This window comes from Ammospiza caudacuta, chromosome 12, assembly GCF_027887145.1.
Source record: "Ammospiza caudacuta isolate bAmmCau1 chromosome 12, bAmmCau1.pri, whole genome shotgun sequence".
Classification (NCBI taxonomy): domain Eukaryota; kingdom Metazoa; phylum Chordata; class Aves; order Passeriformes; family Passerellidae; genus Ammospiza; species Ammospiza caudacuta.
This window is the reverse complement of record NC_080604.1, coordinates 5,161,512-5,181,269: the sequence shown is the minus strand read 5'-3', so window position 1 is coordinate 5,181,269 and position 19,758 is coordinate 5,161,512. Positions and strand designations below refer to the sequence as shown.

General features: G+C 41.1%; 1 protein-coding gene across 1 annotated transcript in view; it reads left to right on the top strand.

The window, feature by feature from the left end:
- Positions 1 to 19,758, top strand: part of IARS1 (isoleucyl-tRNA synthetase 1) — a 95,586-nt gene that overhangs the window by 39,812 nt on the left and 36,016 nt on the right. The window contains exons 15-19 of the mRNA XM_058813121.1: positions 7,038 to 7,164; positions 11,892 to 11,965; positions 13,148 to 13,342; positions 17,762 to 17,848; positions 18,536 to 18,619. Coding sequence (XP_058669104.1) covers positions 7,038 to 7,164; positions 11,892 to 11,965; positions 13,148 to 13,342; positions 17,762 to 17,848; positions 18,536 to 18,619 — 567 coding nt within the window. The remainder of the gene's footprint in view (positions 1 to 7,037; positions 7,165 to 11,891; positions 11,966 to 13,147; positions 13,343 to 17,761; positions 17,849 to 18,535; positions 18,620 to 19,758) is intronic.

The window sequence follows — 19,758 nt, the reverse complement described above, 5'->3', positions numbered from 1 at the left end:
TACAAGTTACTGAAAGCAATAAATCTGTACAACTTCTAATGAGAATTCCAAACTGTTGTAGCTCATCCTTCTGGCACTGGATGTTTTATTTCCATTCTTGCAGACTGATAGAAAAGATTCTGTTTAAATTTTCACTTTGAACTCTTTTTTTCTTTCTTTTAAACCTCCCTCACTTAAAGTTCTCCTTCAGTAACTCCTGAAACATTGACCTGTAGCTGTTGCCAAGTTTCTGATGTTAAAGACATTGTGCAGTTCTGACATTGTTTGCATAAGATGTGCAGCACTTGCAGGAGTGGAAAAATGAGCATCAGTGGAAGGAAAGCAGTGATGGGAGACAGTCAGGGACTTCAAAGCAGCCAAACCTTTTGTTCTGGCATCTTCTCACCACTGAAGAACTCAGGTGCTGTAATAAAGAGCTTGATGTATGGTTGAAGGTATTATTTTCCTGACTTCCATCACTTAAGCTGTTAGTTCTTGCTGGAAATGCCACCCACAGCACATTTCTGTAGTGAAATTAAAATGAGAGTTTTGCACTCACTCCCTGCAGCTCCAGCCCAGGTGTCATCAAGCACATCAAGCTTTGGAGAGGCTTTTCACCCTGGTCATTTTAATCTTTGAGCACAAAACAGTGTCCCAGCTGTGGAAAGGTGAGATGTGATCAGGAATGATGCCTGTTTGTGTGCTGTGCAGGGATGGGCTGTGGAGCCACAATAGAAAGCAAATGTTTATTTTACTGAACTTGTCATTTTTGCTCACGTGGGAATCTGAGTCTGTAGCAGGGCAACAGAATTTTAAGTCATAACAGGATTGTAGAGCAGTGGAAGAAAATCAGTGAGTCCTTTTTCCTTCTTTTGCTGCTTATTTTTGTTTTATAGAAAGTCTCAGGACATTTTTTTCTTAGTTTGTTAATAGTAATACATTTCATCTGAACAGTTTGAAATGTATGCTGTGTGTATATTTTTTTCTTTTTTTTTTTTTTTTAATTTTCTTTAGCATCACCATGCAGTTGTAGCTCTTCTTTTTGAGTCATCAGTCACACTTTTCTTACTGGGGAATTGTGACTACAAATGAGATCCTCCCTCTAGTAGCAATTGTGATGTGTACAGCAACGAGGAGTCACTAGATGGCAACATTTCCCGAGGAAAAATCCAAATTACTGCCATTGCCTACAGCAGGAGGTGGAAAAAATTGCTGCAGGGTTAGCCTTGTGTTTGTCTGATTTAGAGAGGGTTTTATTACTGTCTGTTATCAGACATGGCTGAGGATTAGAAGTGAATTTGGAGGATTGTTCACTGGATTTTGATGGCTACTGTTCTGCTGTGCCTCAGTTTTGCTGTTTGCTCTCTGAGGCTCTTGTGCAGGGCTTGCTGCTGATGCCATGAATGCAGAGGCACCTCTCCAGCCCCACTGAAGGGCCACAAGGAAAAGCTGCTGAAATAAACCCCCCAAATGCCAGTTCACAGAGCAACTCCAGCACTATTTCCTTGGGCATCTGATAAATCTGTGACATGAGCAGTGTGTAGAATATCTGCCCCTGTCACAGGAATGCAAATGCATTGATAGATGTGCATTGAGATGGATCCTGGGTGCTGATGCCCTACAAAATACTTTGTGCCAGCAAATGTTAGAACATTCCCAAGGGAACTCCGTGGCTTGTGGCTGCAGGGGTTGTTGATGAGATAAGGAGTGTATCACAGTGAGCAGGTGCCTGGCTGTGGCAGGGAGGTGCAGCAGGGTGTCAGGGGTGTGTGTGTGTGCCAGCCTTGGAGGTCACGGCTGCGTCCGGAGCTGTGCCGCTGACGGGGCTGCAGCAGCATTGCAGGCACACCAAACGTGGGGGTTGCCATGGGAACCAGGAGAAAGGAGCCAAGAGAAACATTGGGAGATGAAAATGATGGAAAGCACAGCTCAGCTAGCCCCTGTGAGCTGCACCATGAGCAGGGTTTGTGGGCTTGCACCACTGCAGCTCTCCTGGGCTGAGGAGCAGAGCTGCTGCAGTGGAAATTCTGCCTGGCACACACTGACCTTTCCTCCCTCCCCCCATGTTTAATTAGGTCCATGATATAGATTGGTGCTAATTAAAGTGTCAAAAGGCCATGAATAGTTGCTTATTTTATCTCTTTGAATTAAAAACCATTAAAAATCAATTTGAGGGCATGCTGAAGGAGGCTTGTTATTAGAGTAAATTAACATAATGGAATTTAAGCCTTTGTCTTCTAAGGGTTGGTTAATGTTTAAAAAGACAGCCAAATTCTACACCTAAAATAAACCCCCCAGTTGGTATGCTAGGAATTTAAATAAATCTGTACATATTTAGTTAGATGACCTAGAATAACTTCTTCATCACCTTTGAGTTTGCTGATACAAGTCAGCTATCTGCTGCTAAAAACTTTCTCTTTTCCAGGCTTACAACTGATTCCTGATTTCAGGTGGCACTTAAAAAGTTACCAGCTTGCCAAAGAAGGACAGACCTGGGACCATCCTCTCAGAACCAAAGCTGTATTAGAGTTCTTAATCTGGTATTAGGTCCCCTAATTCCCACTGCTTAAGGTAGTATTTTGTTTATCAACTTTACAGTCTTAACTCCTTTAATTAGCAATTATGAAGTAAATCTTACCCAATACATAAAGGTGCTGTGGTTTTGCAGAGAATATCATGACAATGAAGAGTGAGAAAGGATTAGTCTATCTTTATGTAATATCTGAAACAGCTTTTCATGTTGAGCTGATGCTAAAACACGAGGCTTGTGCAGGGGCAGTGTTTTATTTTGGCAGTGCTGTTTGTGTTTACAGAACAGAGGGATGGTGCTGCTTTCAGGCAGTTCCTGCATCCTGTGACTGGGGCATGGAGAGGCAGCTCAGAGCACACCTGAGCTCTCAGATGAAATAAGGAGCTCAGTTCAGTATTTGCAGTTGTGTTATGAGCACAAGAAATACACCTCAGAATATATCTACAGAAAAGGAGCAGATGTCTGCATCCTTTTAATAAGTTTCCTTCTGGATAATATGATAATTTAGAATATTTTTTTATTTGCATCCTGTACATTTTTCCTCTGGAGACAAGAGTCAGAAAGCAAATTTCTATATTTAATTGATGCTGTTCCTTGCATTTTATTGATGCTGAGAGCCCACTGGCTCAGCCTGTGGTAGCTCACTGTCAGCGGACTCAGTTCTGCTCTGGGATTGAGGGTGGTCAATATTTGCTGTTTTCAAACCCATGCCCACATTGCTTGTGTGACTTGGGTGCTGAGTGGTGCATAGGCTGAGAAGGCAAAGAAGATGGTTCCTGTTGTAATAAGTTAATAAATGCTGTTAAAAGGCTGGGTTTTGCTTTGCTCTTCATGGGTTTTTTTGGCTTGTCAAATGGAATTTTTATTTTAGACACGAAGAAAATGAGTAGCTACCAAGAAAGGATGTGGGAGTTGACTGTGCAGAGGACTTAGCAATGCATGAATTAAGCAAAACCCCACATCTGCTTCAAAAACAGGAACAAACAGTCAAAAATGGACACGGAAATTTGCAGCAAATGAATAATTTTCATTATCTCTAACTTATATGATAGAGTTTTGATGGTGGGAAAGTAAGATAGACATGAGCATTCAAACAGGTTGGAACTGATGTACTTTGATTCAGAATCTTTTTAATGTATGATTTGGCAAAACAGTATTTATTCCTTTGTGTTGTGGAGTTCAGTTCCCTGAACTTTCCAGCTGCTGCAGTGTCTGCATGCTGAAGTTTATTTAGTGCCCTGTCCTGGGTGCCAAGAGGAGAAATTGCAATTGTCCCACACTGTTCCACAGCCATGAATCAAGAGCTCCCTGACCTGCTGAGGCAGCAGTCTCCTTAACCTTGCTAAATGTCACAGAAAGAAGTATGAAATCCTATCTGTGTACTTTTGCAGAGAAATTTGAAGGTCAAACAAATTGTAGGCCAGTTGGGAAATAAAAAAAAAAAAAAACCAACCCAAAAAACCCATTTCTCACAGCTCAGTTTGAGGAGCTGCAGCACCATGGCTTTGGGAGAGATGGGGCTGTTTTGATTTTTCACTTGCAGCCTCATGGAGCAGTTGGGTGCTGGGGTTTGATCCTCTCTGAGGTGTGAAGGTGTCCAGTGCCAGTCCAGGGCTCTGAACAGGCACAACTGGGCACAGCCAAGCTCAGGGGTCACCAGCAGGAACCTGAGCTTTGTCTGTCAGCCTGAAGGGGTTTGTGATGGATGTGGGGTTAAACATGAAAAATGTGTGCATTGCTATATGGGAGAGGGCTTTTCATTTATCCTCCAGCTGCTTTGTGTAGATGGAAGAGTAAAAAATGCTCCCTCAACTAATACATGCCTGTTGCAGGATGGTGTCTTTATGAAAATTTAACAGGAGAAATATACCAAGAAAATATCTAAGAGTAGGATGAAAAGAAACTGAAAAACTCTATAAGAACACTAACCTGGAATTGGTTTAAATAAAGATCAGGTGTTTATAACAACATCACTGAGAATACTCTTTTTTCCAGCCTAATATTTAATATTTAAGTATTAGGGAAACATTTCAGTAGAAGGTGCCTCTGATTTTATTTTTTCCCCTGTGATATGTAGGTATGTGTTAAGCTGAGCTCTCTGGAGCTAAACCTAGTGAGAATAAGTAGAAGAAATGGGCTCCAGACTGGAAGGGCTGTGCCTGGCATGGCTGTTCCTGCTGCAGATCCCTTTTCCAGCCTGATCCCAGCTGGAGGCTGTGCCTGCCCTGGGCAGCACCCATGGGCAGCATCTCTGCACAGGCAAAACCCAACTGCTCTGAGTAACACTTGCTTTGAGTGATGGGCTCAGAATGGGTTAGGTACAGGCTCTTTCTGTTTGACTTGATGCCTGTGCCACTGTTATTCCTGCCTTGTACCTCTGAAGAGCCACAGATCATTGTTCCAAAATTGGTTGGTAGGAGATGAAGTGGTTTGTGTTTCACGTTCCACTGAAAACTGGCAGCAGGGTCAGACAATTTTACCAGAAGAGGTAAATTATATGCTTTCATAGCTCAGAGAGAGAGATCACACCACATACATTTTTGTGGTTAATGTCCACTTTTGGGATAAAATTAACTTTTCAGGCGTGTTTTGAGGAGGCAGAGTTGAAACTCTTAGCATTTTAATGTCATTGGGGGATTGTCTCAGCCTCTAGCTATGTTAAATGGGACTAATAATTTCATCTAATCAGTGTCTAGCAACTTCTGAAAAATGGAAACTAGTTTAGGAGTGATGTAAAGAGAAGTTTTCCACATTAGTGGAACGTTGGGCAAATGCTAATGAACTTTGTACAGTTTCCACTTGTGTTTGGAGAGAGGGTCTCCTAAGGTCAGTGCAGAGAGTTAACAGTAATGAGTCCCACGCTGAACCAAATTGGGAAAGCCTGTATACATTCTACATTTCAAAGCAGGGCTGCACATGTCATGTGAAACATGACTCACTGAGTTTGTTTGAAATTGTTTTATATTAGATTTTTGTTGGAGAAGTGTTACAGGAGACAACTCTGCGGCTGAAAGTAACTCCAGAAATAGCAAGGGAAGCTCTGGAACCCCAGGCTGATATTTAGTGAGGCTTTTAAGGGTACTTTTTATCCACTTGAGACAACACTGCCATCAAGGAGTCTTTAGATCTCCACATGGCATCATCATGGATAAAACTTTTAAAAGAGAGTGGCTTTTATTTTCATCAATAGTTTGCCTTTTTTTTTTTTTTTTGTTCACACTTGTTTCATAAATCTCCTGCTATGGGCCAAATCCTACCTCAATGTGTCATATGAATCCATTCTTTCAATTTGTCCTCTAATGGAGCCTTTCATCTTTGTTACTCTTGGGACTGACCTGTGATTAAAAATCTTCTTTAAAAAGAAATACTTGACAAGAGGACCAAGAGCTTCAGAAAGAAAAGGTGGAAGAGACCCTGTGTGCTTTGTAGCTTGGCTGCTCCCCCTTTGGAAACTGTGGCTCTCCTAATCCAGCTCAGACTTTGGAAAGGGCCTTTCTAGTTAGACTGGGAAAACAAACCCAGCAAAACCTGCCTTGGGTTGCTAAAATGTCAGTTCCAGAGCTGCTTTATTGTTGTGAGCTGCTCATTCACAGCTTCTGTGTGTCTGACACTGGCTTAAGGTTGCTCTTTCTGTGAGTTTAATTTCAATTTGGTCTTTTGAAATGCACCTTTAGGCATGAGGGGAGCATATTGTTGACTGTGAAATCCATTGCTTTCCTTCATCTGCATATAATCATTGGGTAAATAGTTAATTGTTTATATTGTGGGAGAAAATGGTTCTGATCAAGGCACCAGGCCACTTAGCACAACCAGGAACATTGGGTTCTGGCCTTAACCTTTGAGCTCCAAGACACTTTCATACAATGAAAATTTGTCTCTACCATCCCTCAGTGCCCATTAGTGCTCAAAATGAGGTTTTAGCAAGCCTTGATAGGGTTCTGTGGTTCGGGGCGTGTTTTGTTTCTTAATTGGGTAAGTCAAAGTGAGATGATAAATAGCTTGGAAAGGATTTTTTGTATGATCTATCAGCCTGATTAATGTTCGTGTACCTGGATGCCCACACATAATCCAAGGTGCCTTTTGATGCTGTTGCTCCAGGCTAAAAAGCTAATAATGGGAATTTCATTGAACCTCAAAATCTTTTTTCTATATGTAATTTAAGCAGCAGTGTTGTGATCACCCTTAGCCATAACCCTCCAGTGTTGGACTGTCCTGAGCACTTTGGCTGTCTTTCACCCCTAATGAATCTATTTTATGTTGCCGTGTTTTCCTGAGTTACTTTATGGTAAAATGAACCTGGTGTTTGTCACTTCTGCAGCTCACCTGAGGTCAGAAGAAGGCAATGTTGTGTTTTTTGGCAGCACCTCCTCAGGCCTTGCAGCAACCAGAGCTGTAACATGAACGTGCTCCAAGTCAATCAATGCTGAAATGAACTTCTTGGTGGATAAAATCAAATAGAACCAATTCTTACCAGCTTTCTCTGAAGTGGCAGTAGTGATACATGAATACTGTTGGTTTTTTGGCCCAGGGTTCCAGATTTTGTGCGGGAGAAGCGCTTTGGGAACTGGCTGAAGGACGCTCGCGACTGGGCCATCTCTCGGAACCGCTACTGGGGCACCCCCATCCCCCTGTGGGTCAGCGAGGATTTGGAGGAGGTGAGTGAGGAACATGAAAGCTTCCAGCTGGCAGAAACCCTGCCTGTACTTGTTGTTTGCCTGTTTTGCTCTATCTTTGACTACTGCAGCCTGAAGTGCTGTTTACATGTTTGAACAGTAAATCTGTATAACCCATTTGTGTGTGTGTAATAGGTGATAGATCTGTGCATATTTATGGGTGCCTTGGTGTGCCTGTACAGGTATTCCCTGTTTTTGCTTGAGAACTGCAAGCAATTTTTCTTGGTTTTTACATTAAAATTAATCTTGTCTTTCCCAGAAGAATTTGCAGTGATGGCAAATCTAAAGGAAATAATAAATGCAGTGAGAAAATGGCAAGGAGGAGGTTTTTTTTTGTTTGTGCTTTTTTTTTTTTGTGGGTTTTTTTTTTTTTTTTTTTTTTTTTGGAACTCCTTTAAGTCTGCTTTTGATATTCTGGTGGTTGGTTAGTTCAAGCCAAATGAGTTGCTGAAGGCATAAAAGCCAGTCCACCACAGCAGAACAGCAAAGATACATATTTGTAGTGCCACAAATGTGAATGTAGCAGACTGTAAAAATATGAATCTAGTGGAATGATGAAAATGTATAATGGTAATGCTAGAAATGAGCTTTGTCAAGCTGTAAGGTACCCTGCATTGGTAGCAAGATGCAGAGGGCACAAGTGAACACTTAACAGAATTTTGATGGTTTTAAAATTCTTTCTGAAGGTAGAGTGGGTTTTGGGTTTTTTGTGGGGGTTTTTGTTGGTTTTTTTTTGAATTGGGTTAGTTCCACTAGACACACAAAGAAAAGCCTTCCTCATGCAAGAAGTAGAAAATGGTAATCAGTGTCAGGGTGTGCAGGGAAGGTAAACACTGATGGCACTACCCCAAGCCTTTATTTTTCTCTCTCTCAATTTGAAAAAGTTTTACTCTTCATTTTAGACCTGAAAGACCTCAAGTAGGAAAACCTCTGCTAGAGAAGTATTTTATGATCTTCAACTTGCCATTGCTTAGATGTGCACCATAAAGCATTTTTTATTTCCTCTTCAGTGGGAATCTTGGTAAGATAGGGAGATACTCCTGCAATTAGGATTTAAGTATCTAAGAAAGCCTTGGCATTTGGATTCTGCTTGTGCTGTGAGTGTGTTTGTAAATTACTGACAAACCCAGTGCTTCTGTCTCTCATATAACAGTTCCAGTTTAGTTTGAGGACTGACAATTTATACACACTTTTTTTCACATTCATCCAACATTGCTCAGTCCCTTGTTTGATATAATAATTTCTTTTAGGTAATAAAAAGGCTTTCAGTGTTGTGGCTGAGTGTTTCATTCTACAGCTGAAAAAAATTGTGTAAAGGTTTCATTATTTCCACTCCTTGCCTCTAATAATATTTCATTTTCTGTCCAGTCTCCCCATATCTGTATTCCTGTGTGTACTGATTTTTTTGCTTTTCTAGGTTTGATTTGTTAGTTTTTAATAACAAAATGATGTCTAACTTGGAAGATTGACCTTTCCTTTGAAACGAGCTGCAAATATTCCTCAGGGCTCAGTGTTCTGAATAATGATGGAAATACCAACAGGTCTATTATTTCTATCCATAGATGTTACACATTTCTGTTTGCTCCAGAGCCTGAATATTGTGCTTTAATAGCTGAGTACAGCTTCTGAACAGAGCTAAATTTCAAGTTAAGGGTTTTTTGAAAAGTATTTTATCTTTTTGTGTGTGTGAGATATGGCTTGAAAAACAAATAGGGCTGGAACTGATGTGGAACTTAGAGCCTGGGTGACATCTGCTCTCTCAGTAATGATATTCCCTCAGAATTCCTGACTCCAGTGTTACTGCAGCCTGGTGTGGGATTGCACAGCAGCCTCTTCATGTCTTGCTCTCAGAGGAACACTTTGTTGCATGCAATTATGCTTTGCATATTAAATCCTGGAGAAGTAATAACAATTCCTTATTTAATATACAGTAAGGTGAATTAATTGGTATTAAAGTGAATTTTATTACAGATCAATAACTGGTTTTGCACAGTTTTATTTTAGTTTTCTTTTAGCATAATTATCAGGTAGAGACACATAATGGAAGTTAAATTCTGAAGCTTGTGTTTATTGCCACATTTTTGCAGGCAGTTTATCATTTTAAGCTTTCAAATTCCAACCATTTCCCCAGTGGAGGAAAACATCTCATTTGGATTAGATAATAAAATTTTTTAATATAACACCCAAGTTGGTAAAGCAGATATGGGCTCACTTGATAGGCCTTGCATACAAATGATAGTGTTCAGTATTCAGTGATGTTGTGAAGGTTCCCTGATTATTTCCTGGCTTGTCACTCATGGTAACCCTGCCCCGGGCTGCGTGCCCTTAGTCTGGCCCAGCACAAGGAGAGGGCTCTGCCTCTGCTCTCCTGAGGGTGAGGGAACCTCTCCTGGTGCATTTCTGGGCCACTTCTGGCCCACTGTAGCAGTCATTTCTTCCCCTGTTGAATATTCATGAGAGATGCTTTGTGGAGATCTCTCTGATACACCCTGCAGGCTTCTTCCTTTCCGTGGGCACTCCTTCCTCCAGCTGTGGTCCTGGGCACAGCTGAAATGGCAAACCCACATAGACAAACATTTTTATCCAGCAGGGACTGCAGGGCTGTGCTACAGGAGCATTGAGGTCCACGGCTGGTGCTGGATGGATCTGTGCTCCTGTGGACATGGATAATCCTGGATCTGATGTTCATTTTGTTGGCAGGGGTTAACCTTGACCTGTGGGTTCTTGTTGGGTCCCATCTGCTGCAGCCTGAGCTGCTGCTGGATGTGGTGGAGCTGCTTCTGTAGCTGTTGTGAACCATAAAATGGAGGAGGAGCAAATGTCTGGTGGGCAGAGCAGAGGGCCCAGGCTGCTGGGGCAGCCATGGCTCCTGAAGGGATGGATCCGGAGCAGGATCCATCTAATTGAGGAATTTAATTGGGGAGCATCAGCCTGTGTGTGCTCCTTGCAGAAACGAGGGGGTGGGCCTAATGAGGGATGGAATTTGATTAGCATCTCTTTGCTGCTTTCTCCTCTTGCCTTTCAGTGTCTAATGAGCTCCCGTTGGGACACAGGAGCTCCTTCCTTCTGCCTTGGACAGAGGCAGTCTGACTCAGTGGGGGAGATCTGTGTTACTCTGGGGGTTGGTGGATTTTTCATTTCTTCCATGAGTGATTTCTGGGTGCAGTTGTGCATCAATATTCAGAATTTTGCTTTGGCATTGAAGAACTTGTTCAAAAAGCACCAAATAATGAGCAGCTTTTCTCCCAGAGCTTAGTGTGAAAGTATTTTCAAATACATAGGTTAGTGAAGGTGAGGTTGTATCCAAGGGCATTTTTTTAGCCATTTCTCTATGAATACTTTTTCTTCCTCCAGCAGTGCTGAACTAAGCACCTGCTGCTGCTCACTTGAGACTCTGTGTTTACTTGTGGGGCCACATGAATGAAGAACAGATCTGGGTTTAAAATAGTTTGTTGATGTATTTTCACCTGGAATCAATCCCCTGGAGTAGTTTGTGTGCATTCTGCAGCCTCTTGTACCTGGCTAGTGGAATCATTGTCCTGCCTCATTGCCTACAGAAAAAAAAGATAAGAATGAAAACATCACATTTCCAAAGTACTTTAACAATAGCAAATGGTGATTAGTAATGCAGATCAGCACTTGAATCAGACGGGGAAGATCATGTCTTAAAACCCAAATCAGACTGAGTTTCTGTCTTTTCTGTAATTCATGACAATTTTTTGGAATGAAATACACCAAAACCTTTCAGTTAGTCACAATTTCCATGTGTATACATATGCATATGTTTAAGACTTGCTCAAGGAATTGAGCAGTGCTCTGATTTTTTGTATCTTAAGAGCAACTTCCAAAGTTATTTCATGTGAAAAACGTCTGGCCTATTTACAGCTTCTTTATGGTGCTACATTTAACTCCTTCCCTGTCAGATCTATCAGACCCTGGGGTTTTTCTGTTGCTAGTCTAAATGGAAAAGATGGCATGTGGGACAGCATCTCCAGAATCCAGGCCTGTGCTGCAGCTTGTGGCTCCTGAGTCCTGGCAGATGAGAGAGGCCACAGGGTCTGGGAGGGCTCATTGCAGTAAAACATAAAGTAAAACCTTTGCTTTTCTGCTTTCTCATACAGTTTTTAGAATCATTGTTTCATGATGTCAGTGCAAATCTGATGTGGAAATCAGCATTTTTCCTAATAGCATGTTGGTGCACAAGAAAAGTCTTTCTTAGCAGCCCCTTTGGTAGCTGTGATGCTTTCTTTGCTTTAAATAAAAAGCCTTTTAACATGTACAGTTTTGTTTGCCTGGAATGGAACCCTTATGGATAGTGATCTGCTTACTTTAGGGGAGGAACCTGGGGTCTGAAACTCCTGTTTGTGTAAAGTCAGTCATTGAATTTTCAGAGGTTTTTGGTTGTGTTTGGTTTGGAGAAGCCCCCCACATTTTTTGATAACCTGCCAAGATGCTGCTGCTTCCAAGTCTCCAGTTCCTGTGACATGAATTGTATTAAATCAGGGCAGTGGTCTTTAACATCATTTGAGGAAGGAGAGCCTTGTAAAAAATTTGTATTGGTTTTTTTTCAGCTCTGTAAACTGCTACAGGAGATAGTGCAAGTCTCCTGTCTGATATTAAAAAAAAAAAACCAAAAACACCCAAAACAACAAAAAACCAAACCTGCTGTGTACAAATAACTGGCTAAATTTCTGTAATTTCTCCTGCAGGTGGTTTGTGTTGGTTCAATGGCAGAACTGGAGGAGCTGACTGGAGTCAAAGTGACAGATCTACATCGAGAAAGGTGGGTCACAGACTCTACTGGGTATTAGAAATAGATAAGCAGACATAAAAAAACCTTGATTTTTTTTTTTGCCAGAACCCTGGGAAACAGATTTAGGGAATAGACAAGTTGTAACAGGACTTGTGATTAACACATATAAATGTCAGGTTCTTTTTTTTCTGTTGAAAAACACTTGTTGAACACTGTTAATACAAAAAATTACAGAGACTGTTAAAGGAAACACTTTGTCTGATGGTAACAGTACTGGGGGGAAAGGGAACTATGGGGAGAACAGAGGATATCTAAACTACAATAACATAACTATACATCACTAAAGCTTTTTTTAATATTCACACAATATTAATTGTGAGAGCCAGTCATCTCATTATCCATCTATAAGACTAAATCTGCATGAAATTAAACCCTGGTGAAATGAGACAGCAAGTGCACTTGTTTGGGTTCAGGGAAATCAAGTCAGCTTAGGACATCATTGCACGTTTTATTCTTCAGAGGATTTGTTGACGTGACCAAGAGCTATTTTCCTTTACTGATTCACTTTAAACTAAATGTTAGATCACTTCTGTTCAATAGACATAGGAACGAATATGTCTGAGGGAGAATATTATTTAATTCAGATCTTCTTTCTGATGGTGTTGAATTTGCAGGCAACCCTGACATGGGAAGAGATGAGAATCTTGACCCCATGTTTCAGAAGGCTGATTTATTATTTTATGATATATATTATATTGAAAGAAAATGATATATTAAAAGAAAATGATATATTAAAACTATACTAAAGAATAGAAGAAATGATTTCATCAGAAGGCTAGCAAGGAATGGAAAGGGATGATAATAAAATCTTGTGACTGACCAAAGAGTCTGAGACAGTTGGACTGTGATTGGCCATGAATTAAAAACGACGGCATGAGACCAATCACATATGCACATGTTGCATTCCACAGCAGCAGATAATTATTGTTTATATTTAATTTCTGAGGCCTTTCAGCTTCTCAGGAGAAAAAAATCCTAACAAAAGGATTTTTCATAAAATACATCCGTGACATGGCAGCAATGACAACCCAGAGATACATAGCACACCTGAAACAAAGATGACTGAGTCTTTCTGTTGTATTTCTGTTAAGGTTGAATAAACCATTTGAATTTTAAAGGGGGTTTTTAAAGGTGGGCGTGTCCCTTTTGCAGCATTGACGCGCTGCACATCCCGTCGCGCCGCGGGAAGGGCGCGCTGCGCCGCGTGCCCGAGGTGTTTGACTGCTGGTTCGAGAGCGGCAGCATGCCCTACGCGCAGGTGCACTACCCCTTCGAGAGCAGGAGGGAGCTCGAGGACGCCTTCCCTGCCGACTTCATCGCCGAGGGCATCGACCAGACGCGGGGATGGTAATTCCTGCCTTATTAGCTCTGGGGGCCTCGGGACTCTAGCTGGTCACAGTGACCCCAAGATGTGTTAGAAAGTCTCTTTTCCCAGCCTGGCGGTCAAAGGAGGAGTCAGAGCTCTTCGTTTCTTGGTCTCAAGGTTGTTTATTGTTTCTTATCTGTAGAATTCTTTCTCTGACCTGCTGAGGTCTGCTCAGCAAGACAGTCAGAGGCACACTGGCTACCCTCAGGGCAGTGTTATCTTTTTATACTAAAAACTATGTGTACAATATTTACAATAACTTCCCAATACCTATCACCTATTTAGACAGTGAGCTTCTACTCTCAACCAATCTAAAAGTGCCAACATCACAGCAGAAGATGGAGGCCAAGAAGAAGAAGGACTTGACACAGCCAGATTCTTCAGTCTTGCCCCCTGAACTCCCATTCTAAAAACCCCAAAAATCTATTTTTCACCCCATGATAAATTCACTATCATTCTACTTAAACTGTCATGGCTTCAATACTTCCATATCTTTGGGTAATGCTGTACAGATAACTTGACTGTTTCTGTACAGGTAAGTGTCTAATTAATTTTTTAAACTAAAACACAAGGTGGTCTAAAACTTGGTGATGAAAAAGTTGTTGTAGAAATACAGTATTAGCAAGAAAACTTCCCAGCTGTTATGGAAGACATCAGTAGGTAATAGGGCACATCTTAGGCCTGGTAAGCAAAAATCTCAGCAGCTGAATGATCACAGAACTTGAGTTATCTACTAGAGACAGAGCTGCAGTTGAGTTGGTTGAAATGGAAGTCAATGTGTTGAGGATTTCAAGCCAATGTATAGCCTGATAACTTTTACTCTAAGATTGAGTTTGGGGTTTATATGAGTGCAGAAAAAAACTAAATCAAACCTTATGTTGTAAAGATTGTATAGTTTACAAAAAAAGTCAAAGCTTTCAGCTGTAAACTACATCTGCTTCTTTCACTCTGGATAAATCCTTTTCAATCATCCATGAAAAATTTTGTCTGATTTTCTGTGGTTAGTGTTCTCATACATACTTGTATGCCTGCATACAGCTTTAATTCTAGCATTGCAAAGTGTTTAGTCCATGTCTGAAGTTTGAGGTTGACTGTAAAAATTGACAGAGGAAGATGAATTTTTGTATTTTCTGGATTAGTGAATTTGACTCTGTCCAAGCAGAACTTTTCCATCCAGTAACTTGAGGTATTAGAGCTAAATAAATTCCTCTGCAATACAGTTGGCACTTCCCTTTGCCCACTCCTCTACCCCCCAACAAACCAAGCAACCAAAGCAGGCAGGATGCCAAATACAACTAAATTTCATGACTGTAGTGAAATGTCTTCATTTTTCAACCCCTTTATTGTGACGCAAAAAATGATCTAGTACCTCAGTAAACAATCAAATACTGTTGGGTAGCAAAAGGAGAATAACAAGTTAGTTTTCTCTCTTTATTCTTTTCATCTGGAAAAATTAGAAATAATTTATTTTTTAATGGAGGAACTCAGGATGAAGATATTTGGTGTGAGCCCTCAGACTTGTGTGCCATAATCAGGGTGCAAGAGGAGCCTTTCCCTTTTCAGTCTGGGGCTTTTTGTTCTTAACATCAGTGTAAGAGTTCCTGGGACTCTTAGCCAGAGCCAGGTGTGTTTCACCTGTTTGTGGTGGGAAATCAAAACACCCTCCTCAATTCCTGCTGCTCCCACCTCTCCCAGGTTGCTAATGAGCTGGGGCTTTGCTACCAGCAAGTGTTGGGTGATTTGTAGTAGAGCACTTGTGATTTGTGAGAGACAGGAGGAATTAAGATGTGAGGTCTAAGAACAAGGAGCAGGGGTGAGTTCTGAAGTGCTGGGAGCACAGGATGATGTGATTTGTGTTTGGCACATCCTGTTAGAAGTGTGAAGATTGAGAATGGAGATTGGTTTTGTGTCAGGTCAGAATCTGCAGCTGCTGTGGAGTGAGGACTGGGAGGTGGGGAAAGGCTCAGGAGGTGCAGGTCTGGTGGCTTCTGGTTCACTCCACAGAAGAGGAGAAAAAAAAATCAAGGGAGACAAGGGGAAAATTAATGTGAAGAAGGTGATTGTCCAGGAAAGTGATATTTTTGATGACTTTCTGCATGGATAGAGTACCAGCTGAATTATATTTGTTAAAGCCACGGGACAAAATCTCAGAGTAGTTGGGTTGCAAGACTGGCAGTCCAGGCAGAGTGGTAGGAAAGACTCTGCCTCTGTACAGGGAAATGTAGCAAAGATTTATGGTTGTGGTCAGAATGTGGTGGCCCATAGGGAGTTCAAATCTGGAGGGTTTGGCATGAACCACAGGATCATGAATTTATCCACAGATGTTCAAGAAAAAAAAGGAGCAAAGTTTTTCTCCCTGTTTTCTCCTCGGTGGAAAGTAGAGCAAAGGAGTGAAATCCTGTCCCTGTTATGGCTTTTTTACTGTTGGTTGAGTGGCAGGTATTTATCTGCAAGGACATACCTAGGAACAATCTGAGATTTGGTGAATGGAAGGTGAAGCAGCAGAGAAATTGAGGAAGTTTTCAAGAAACAAGTGTGTCTGTTGACAACATATTTCAAAAATAGGTGCAGAAAGACACTGCTTTAAAATATTCAGAGTGAATGAGGTGAATTCTAAAAGCACAACCTGAGGAAGAATCTGAAGAGTTCCATCAGAATATGTGGATCACAGGTTTTCAGAGACAGTCTTGTAGCTGTCATCAGCTAAGGCACCTCATGCTGAGGCTCTTTGGGTTTGACAATTTGAACATAAAATTTGTGATGTATCCTTGGATGCATTTTTTCAGTGCCCACAGTCTGCCTGTACAACTTTTCTAACACAGAGAATTAGGAATTCCTGAAGAACATTGAAATCTCTCCTAGTTGGTTCTGCTTTGTGATTTTTACCTGCAAATTCAGGTGCTCTAATAGGAGAATTTGTGACCAGTTTGCAGAAAGTGCTGGGAGTTTGTCAATGAAGAACTTTTTAGTAAGTACAGAGGAAAAACTGCTGTGTTTGTAATGAACTTTCAGCCCTGTAGGCTTGAGGTGTCAGTCACCTGAGTAAATAGTCAGATATTTGTGTTTTGGGGTTTTTTTAAAAAAATCAATACAGGGATTTTGAATGCACATGTTTGTGTGCAGATGGAGGAGTATTGTTTAAAATTAATGAAATTAAAGTGCAGTTTAATAAAGAGAATTTGTATCCTGCAGTCTGAGTTGAGGTGATTTTGAGAGTTTGGGGTCTGGATGAGATAAACATCAGAGTTGTCATGGAAGTCACTTAATAAATGCACACAGCAACCTCTGCAGAGGACCCTCAAGTGTCAGAATAATGCTTTTGCAATTACAGGCTGCTTTTTGATAAAAACAACTTTGGAACATACAGATGGATTTTTTTCCCCCCCATGAAGTGTTTCTCCCCTAAATCTTCATGCAAATACATAGTTCTGAGACATAACCTCCTGTGCCTTATTATAGCTTTTTTATAATCACCTTCTCTTTGAAGGTTGCTAAGCAGTTGTCAGTGTGATGCCTGTTTTGAACCAGGAAAGCTGTGGCCCACCCTCCAGTTGCTTTCTTTAAAGTAATTACCAACAGTGCAGTTCCAGCAGCTCACACAGCCCTCCTTTGGTGAAGGCTCTGGCTCCTGAGTGTGAAATTATCACATCATCCTGCACTTCCACTTAATTTCCCAGATATAATCGTAGATCAGCCTGTGAACAATAGGTGCCTGTGCTTGCTCCAGCACTGATTTCCAGACTGTCCAAGTTTATGGAGTGATTATAAACACATGAAATAGAATGGGAAGGAACCACTGCTGCCCTTTGTTGGGGGAACATTCTCTTATTTCCTAGTGATGGCTGATTAAAGCAGACAGCCACAACCTCCTTCCAATCAAACCTTTGGCAGCATTGGAAGGAGGCTTCTCTGATTTTTGGTAACTTGTTTTTATACTTTTATACTATGTTCCATTGTTCCAGGCTGAAGAACACACAATTAACACACAAACACACACAAGTGTGCTGGTCCTGAGTGCTCTGTTTGATTCTGACTGATCACAGGTTTGCAATGAGCAAATAGGAAACTTGTTCAGGGGCAGAATTCCCTTTTTTCTGCTAAAGAGGGAAAATGCTGTAGTTTTCTTCCTCATGATCTTCCTAGTGCTTCATATTAGAATTTTTCTGCCTTCCTGAACTAGTAGATCCCAGCTGAGCAAACAGCATGATATGCTTCGGGTAGGAAGATCTACTTTCCATGAGCTCCTTTTCTTACTCTTTGCCACATAAATGTTCCCCAGACTTAAAATTTACCTTTGCCAGAAGAAAGGAGCATAATGACACATTTATTTTATAATGAAGACATGCAGGCTTTGGTTTGGTGTATTTATAAAGTCCCATTTGTGTTGTCTCTTGTTTCAGGTTCTACACTTTGCTGGTGCTGTCCACTGCTCTTTTTGGGAGGCCTCCTTTCAAGAATGTCATTGTCAACGGCCTTGTCCTTGCCAGGTTGGTGTCAATCAGCTGCTTCCTGAGCAGCTTTTTAGTCAAAAAATGTTTCAGATAAGACCTGCAAATTGTAAATGGAATGTGAAATGGGCTTTGGAGCTGTTAAGACTTGCCAGGGTGATAGCTGTGCTGTAGGAGATAAGAGGCATCTGAGAGTGAGAGGCTCACACATCCCAGCATCTGCTGCACTGGGCTCTTCCCAGCAGGGCCAGTCCTGCCTGGAGAGAGAAAATGAATAGCAAGAACAGGAAAGAAATTGTACCTGTTATGCAGAGTAAAGGGGATGATAAATGTAGTTTTAGATGTAATTTAAAGTTAATTATATTTGTTTCCCTTTATTTTCCAATGAAAATTTTTAAAAAAATCAGTAGGGTGGAGGGATTGATTCAAAACAAGTGCATCTTTCCTCAGCTTGGGTAGGAAGGACAGATTTCCTGCTTAGATTTGTAACTTGGGAGCCTCCTGGGTGGGCTTTGGTATTTTCAGTTGTTTTTTAGGTTCAACAGTCCTACAGAAAGGATGTGCTAATATATAGATATTTATTATTATGTCTGTGCCACCAGGAATGTACTAGGCCAGAAAAACTGAGCAGGATTTGAAGGTCCATTTTTCTTTATCCATCAAAATAAGTGTTAAAAGTGTTAAAAAAGTTCTGAGAATTGATGCCTACATTCTGATGTTTTCTAGTGATGGCCAGAAGATGAGCAAAAGGAAGAAGAACTACCCTGATCCAATGCACATTGTGAACAGTTATGGAGCTGATGCACTCAGGTGGGGTATCTCTGCTGGATGTTCTGTGGGATGTGTTGGCTCCCTGCTCATGGCAGATCCATACCAAGAGGCTGCTTGGGTGGTTTGACAGTTAGCAGCAGGAAGAAAGTTCATTTTAGAAGCTTCTAGACCACTGTGACAGAAGTAGCTGCACGAGTGGATGACTGCAAAGAACTGGCAATGGATGCAGTGCATGTGTCCCTCCCTAAAGGCCAGGGGATCTGCTTCTTCCAGCACTGATAGTCTGAGCTGAGCCACTGAAAATGGGAATAAAATATTTGATAACAACACTACAAGTCACTGTTAAGTCATTGGCTTAGAGGAGGTTCTATGCATGATGCACAAAACATTTGTTTCCTGTTTGCACTATACATTTTCTAGAGAGAAAGTGCTTTGTGCTTGTGGATGTAAGTACATCATTTGCACCTAATAGTAGTGGCACCACAAGAGCAGAAGTGGAGCAGCCTAATGTGTGTGGATAAATTATCCTGGTCAAACAGAGATTAAACACAGTTCATGTGCTCCTGTAATTTTAATGAACCACTTGAAGTGATTACAGAGTCACTTGGTGCACTGACTGCATGCATCAGGTGGTACCTTGAGGTAAAGCTACATAAAAGACATTTTAATTACTGCAGGAATGCACCACTTGGGCAGTTCTCTGGAGCCCTGTAATTCTTGTGTATACGAGAAACCCTTCAGCTCTCACACATTGTGTTTTACAGCTGCACACAGAACTGATGGGCTGAATGGGAGCTGAGTGTTTGTTTGGGGAAGGTGGTTGTTGCTTCTAGATAATTTAACAGAATCAATGTGAAGTTCTAATTGTTTCAAGCTTTAGCATGTTTACAATGAAGAGTTGAGTGGAATTCTTCCATTTAATCAAGGTTGCTCTTTACAAATCAACAAGGTGTGGTGGCAGGGTAGCACTGAGCTGGTAGCTGCAATAATAAGAGTGAAAAGGGTTGGAGTTACTCATACTGGAGATTTTTAAATCACAGGTGATGTTTCTGTTGAAAAAAAAAAAACAACCCTGCCTTTTTTATAAACAAACCAAAAAAATCTCAAACACCAGAAGTTACACTTCCATTATTCATGTTTTTTTTTGAAATTTCTAAGAAGCTAATTCATTTTTCTGC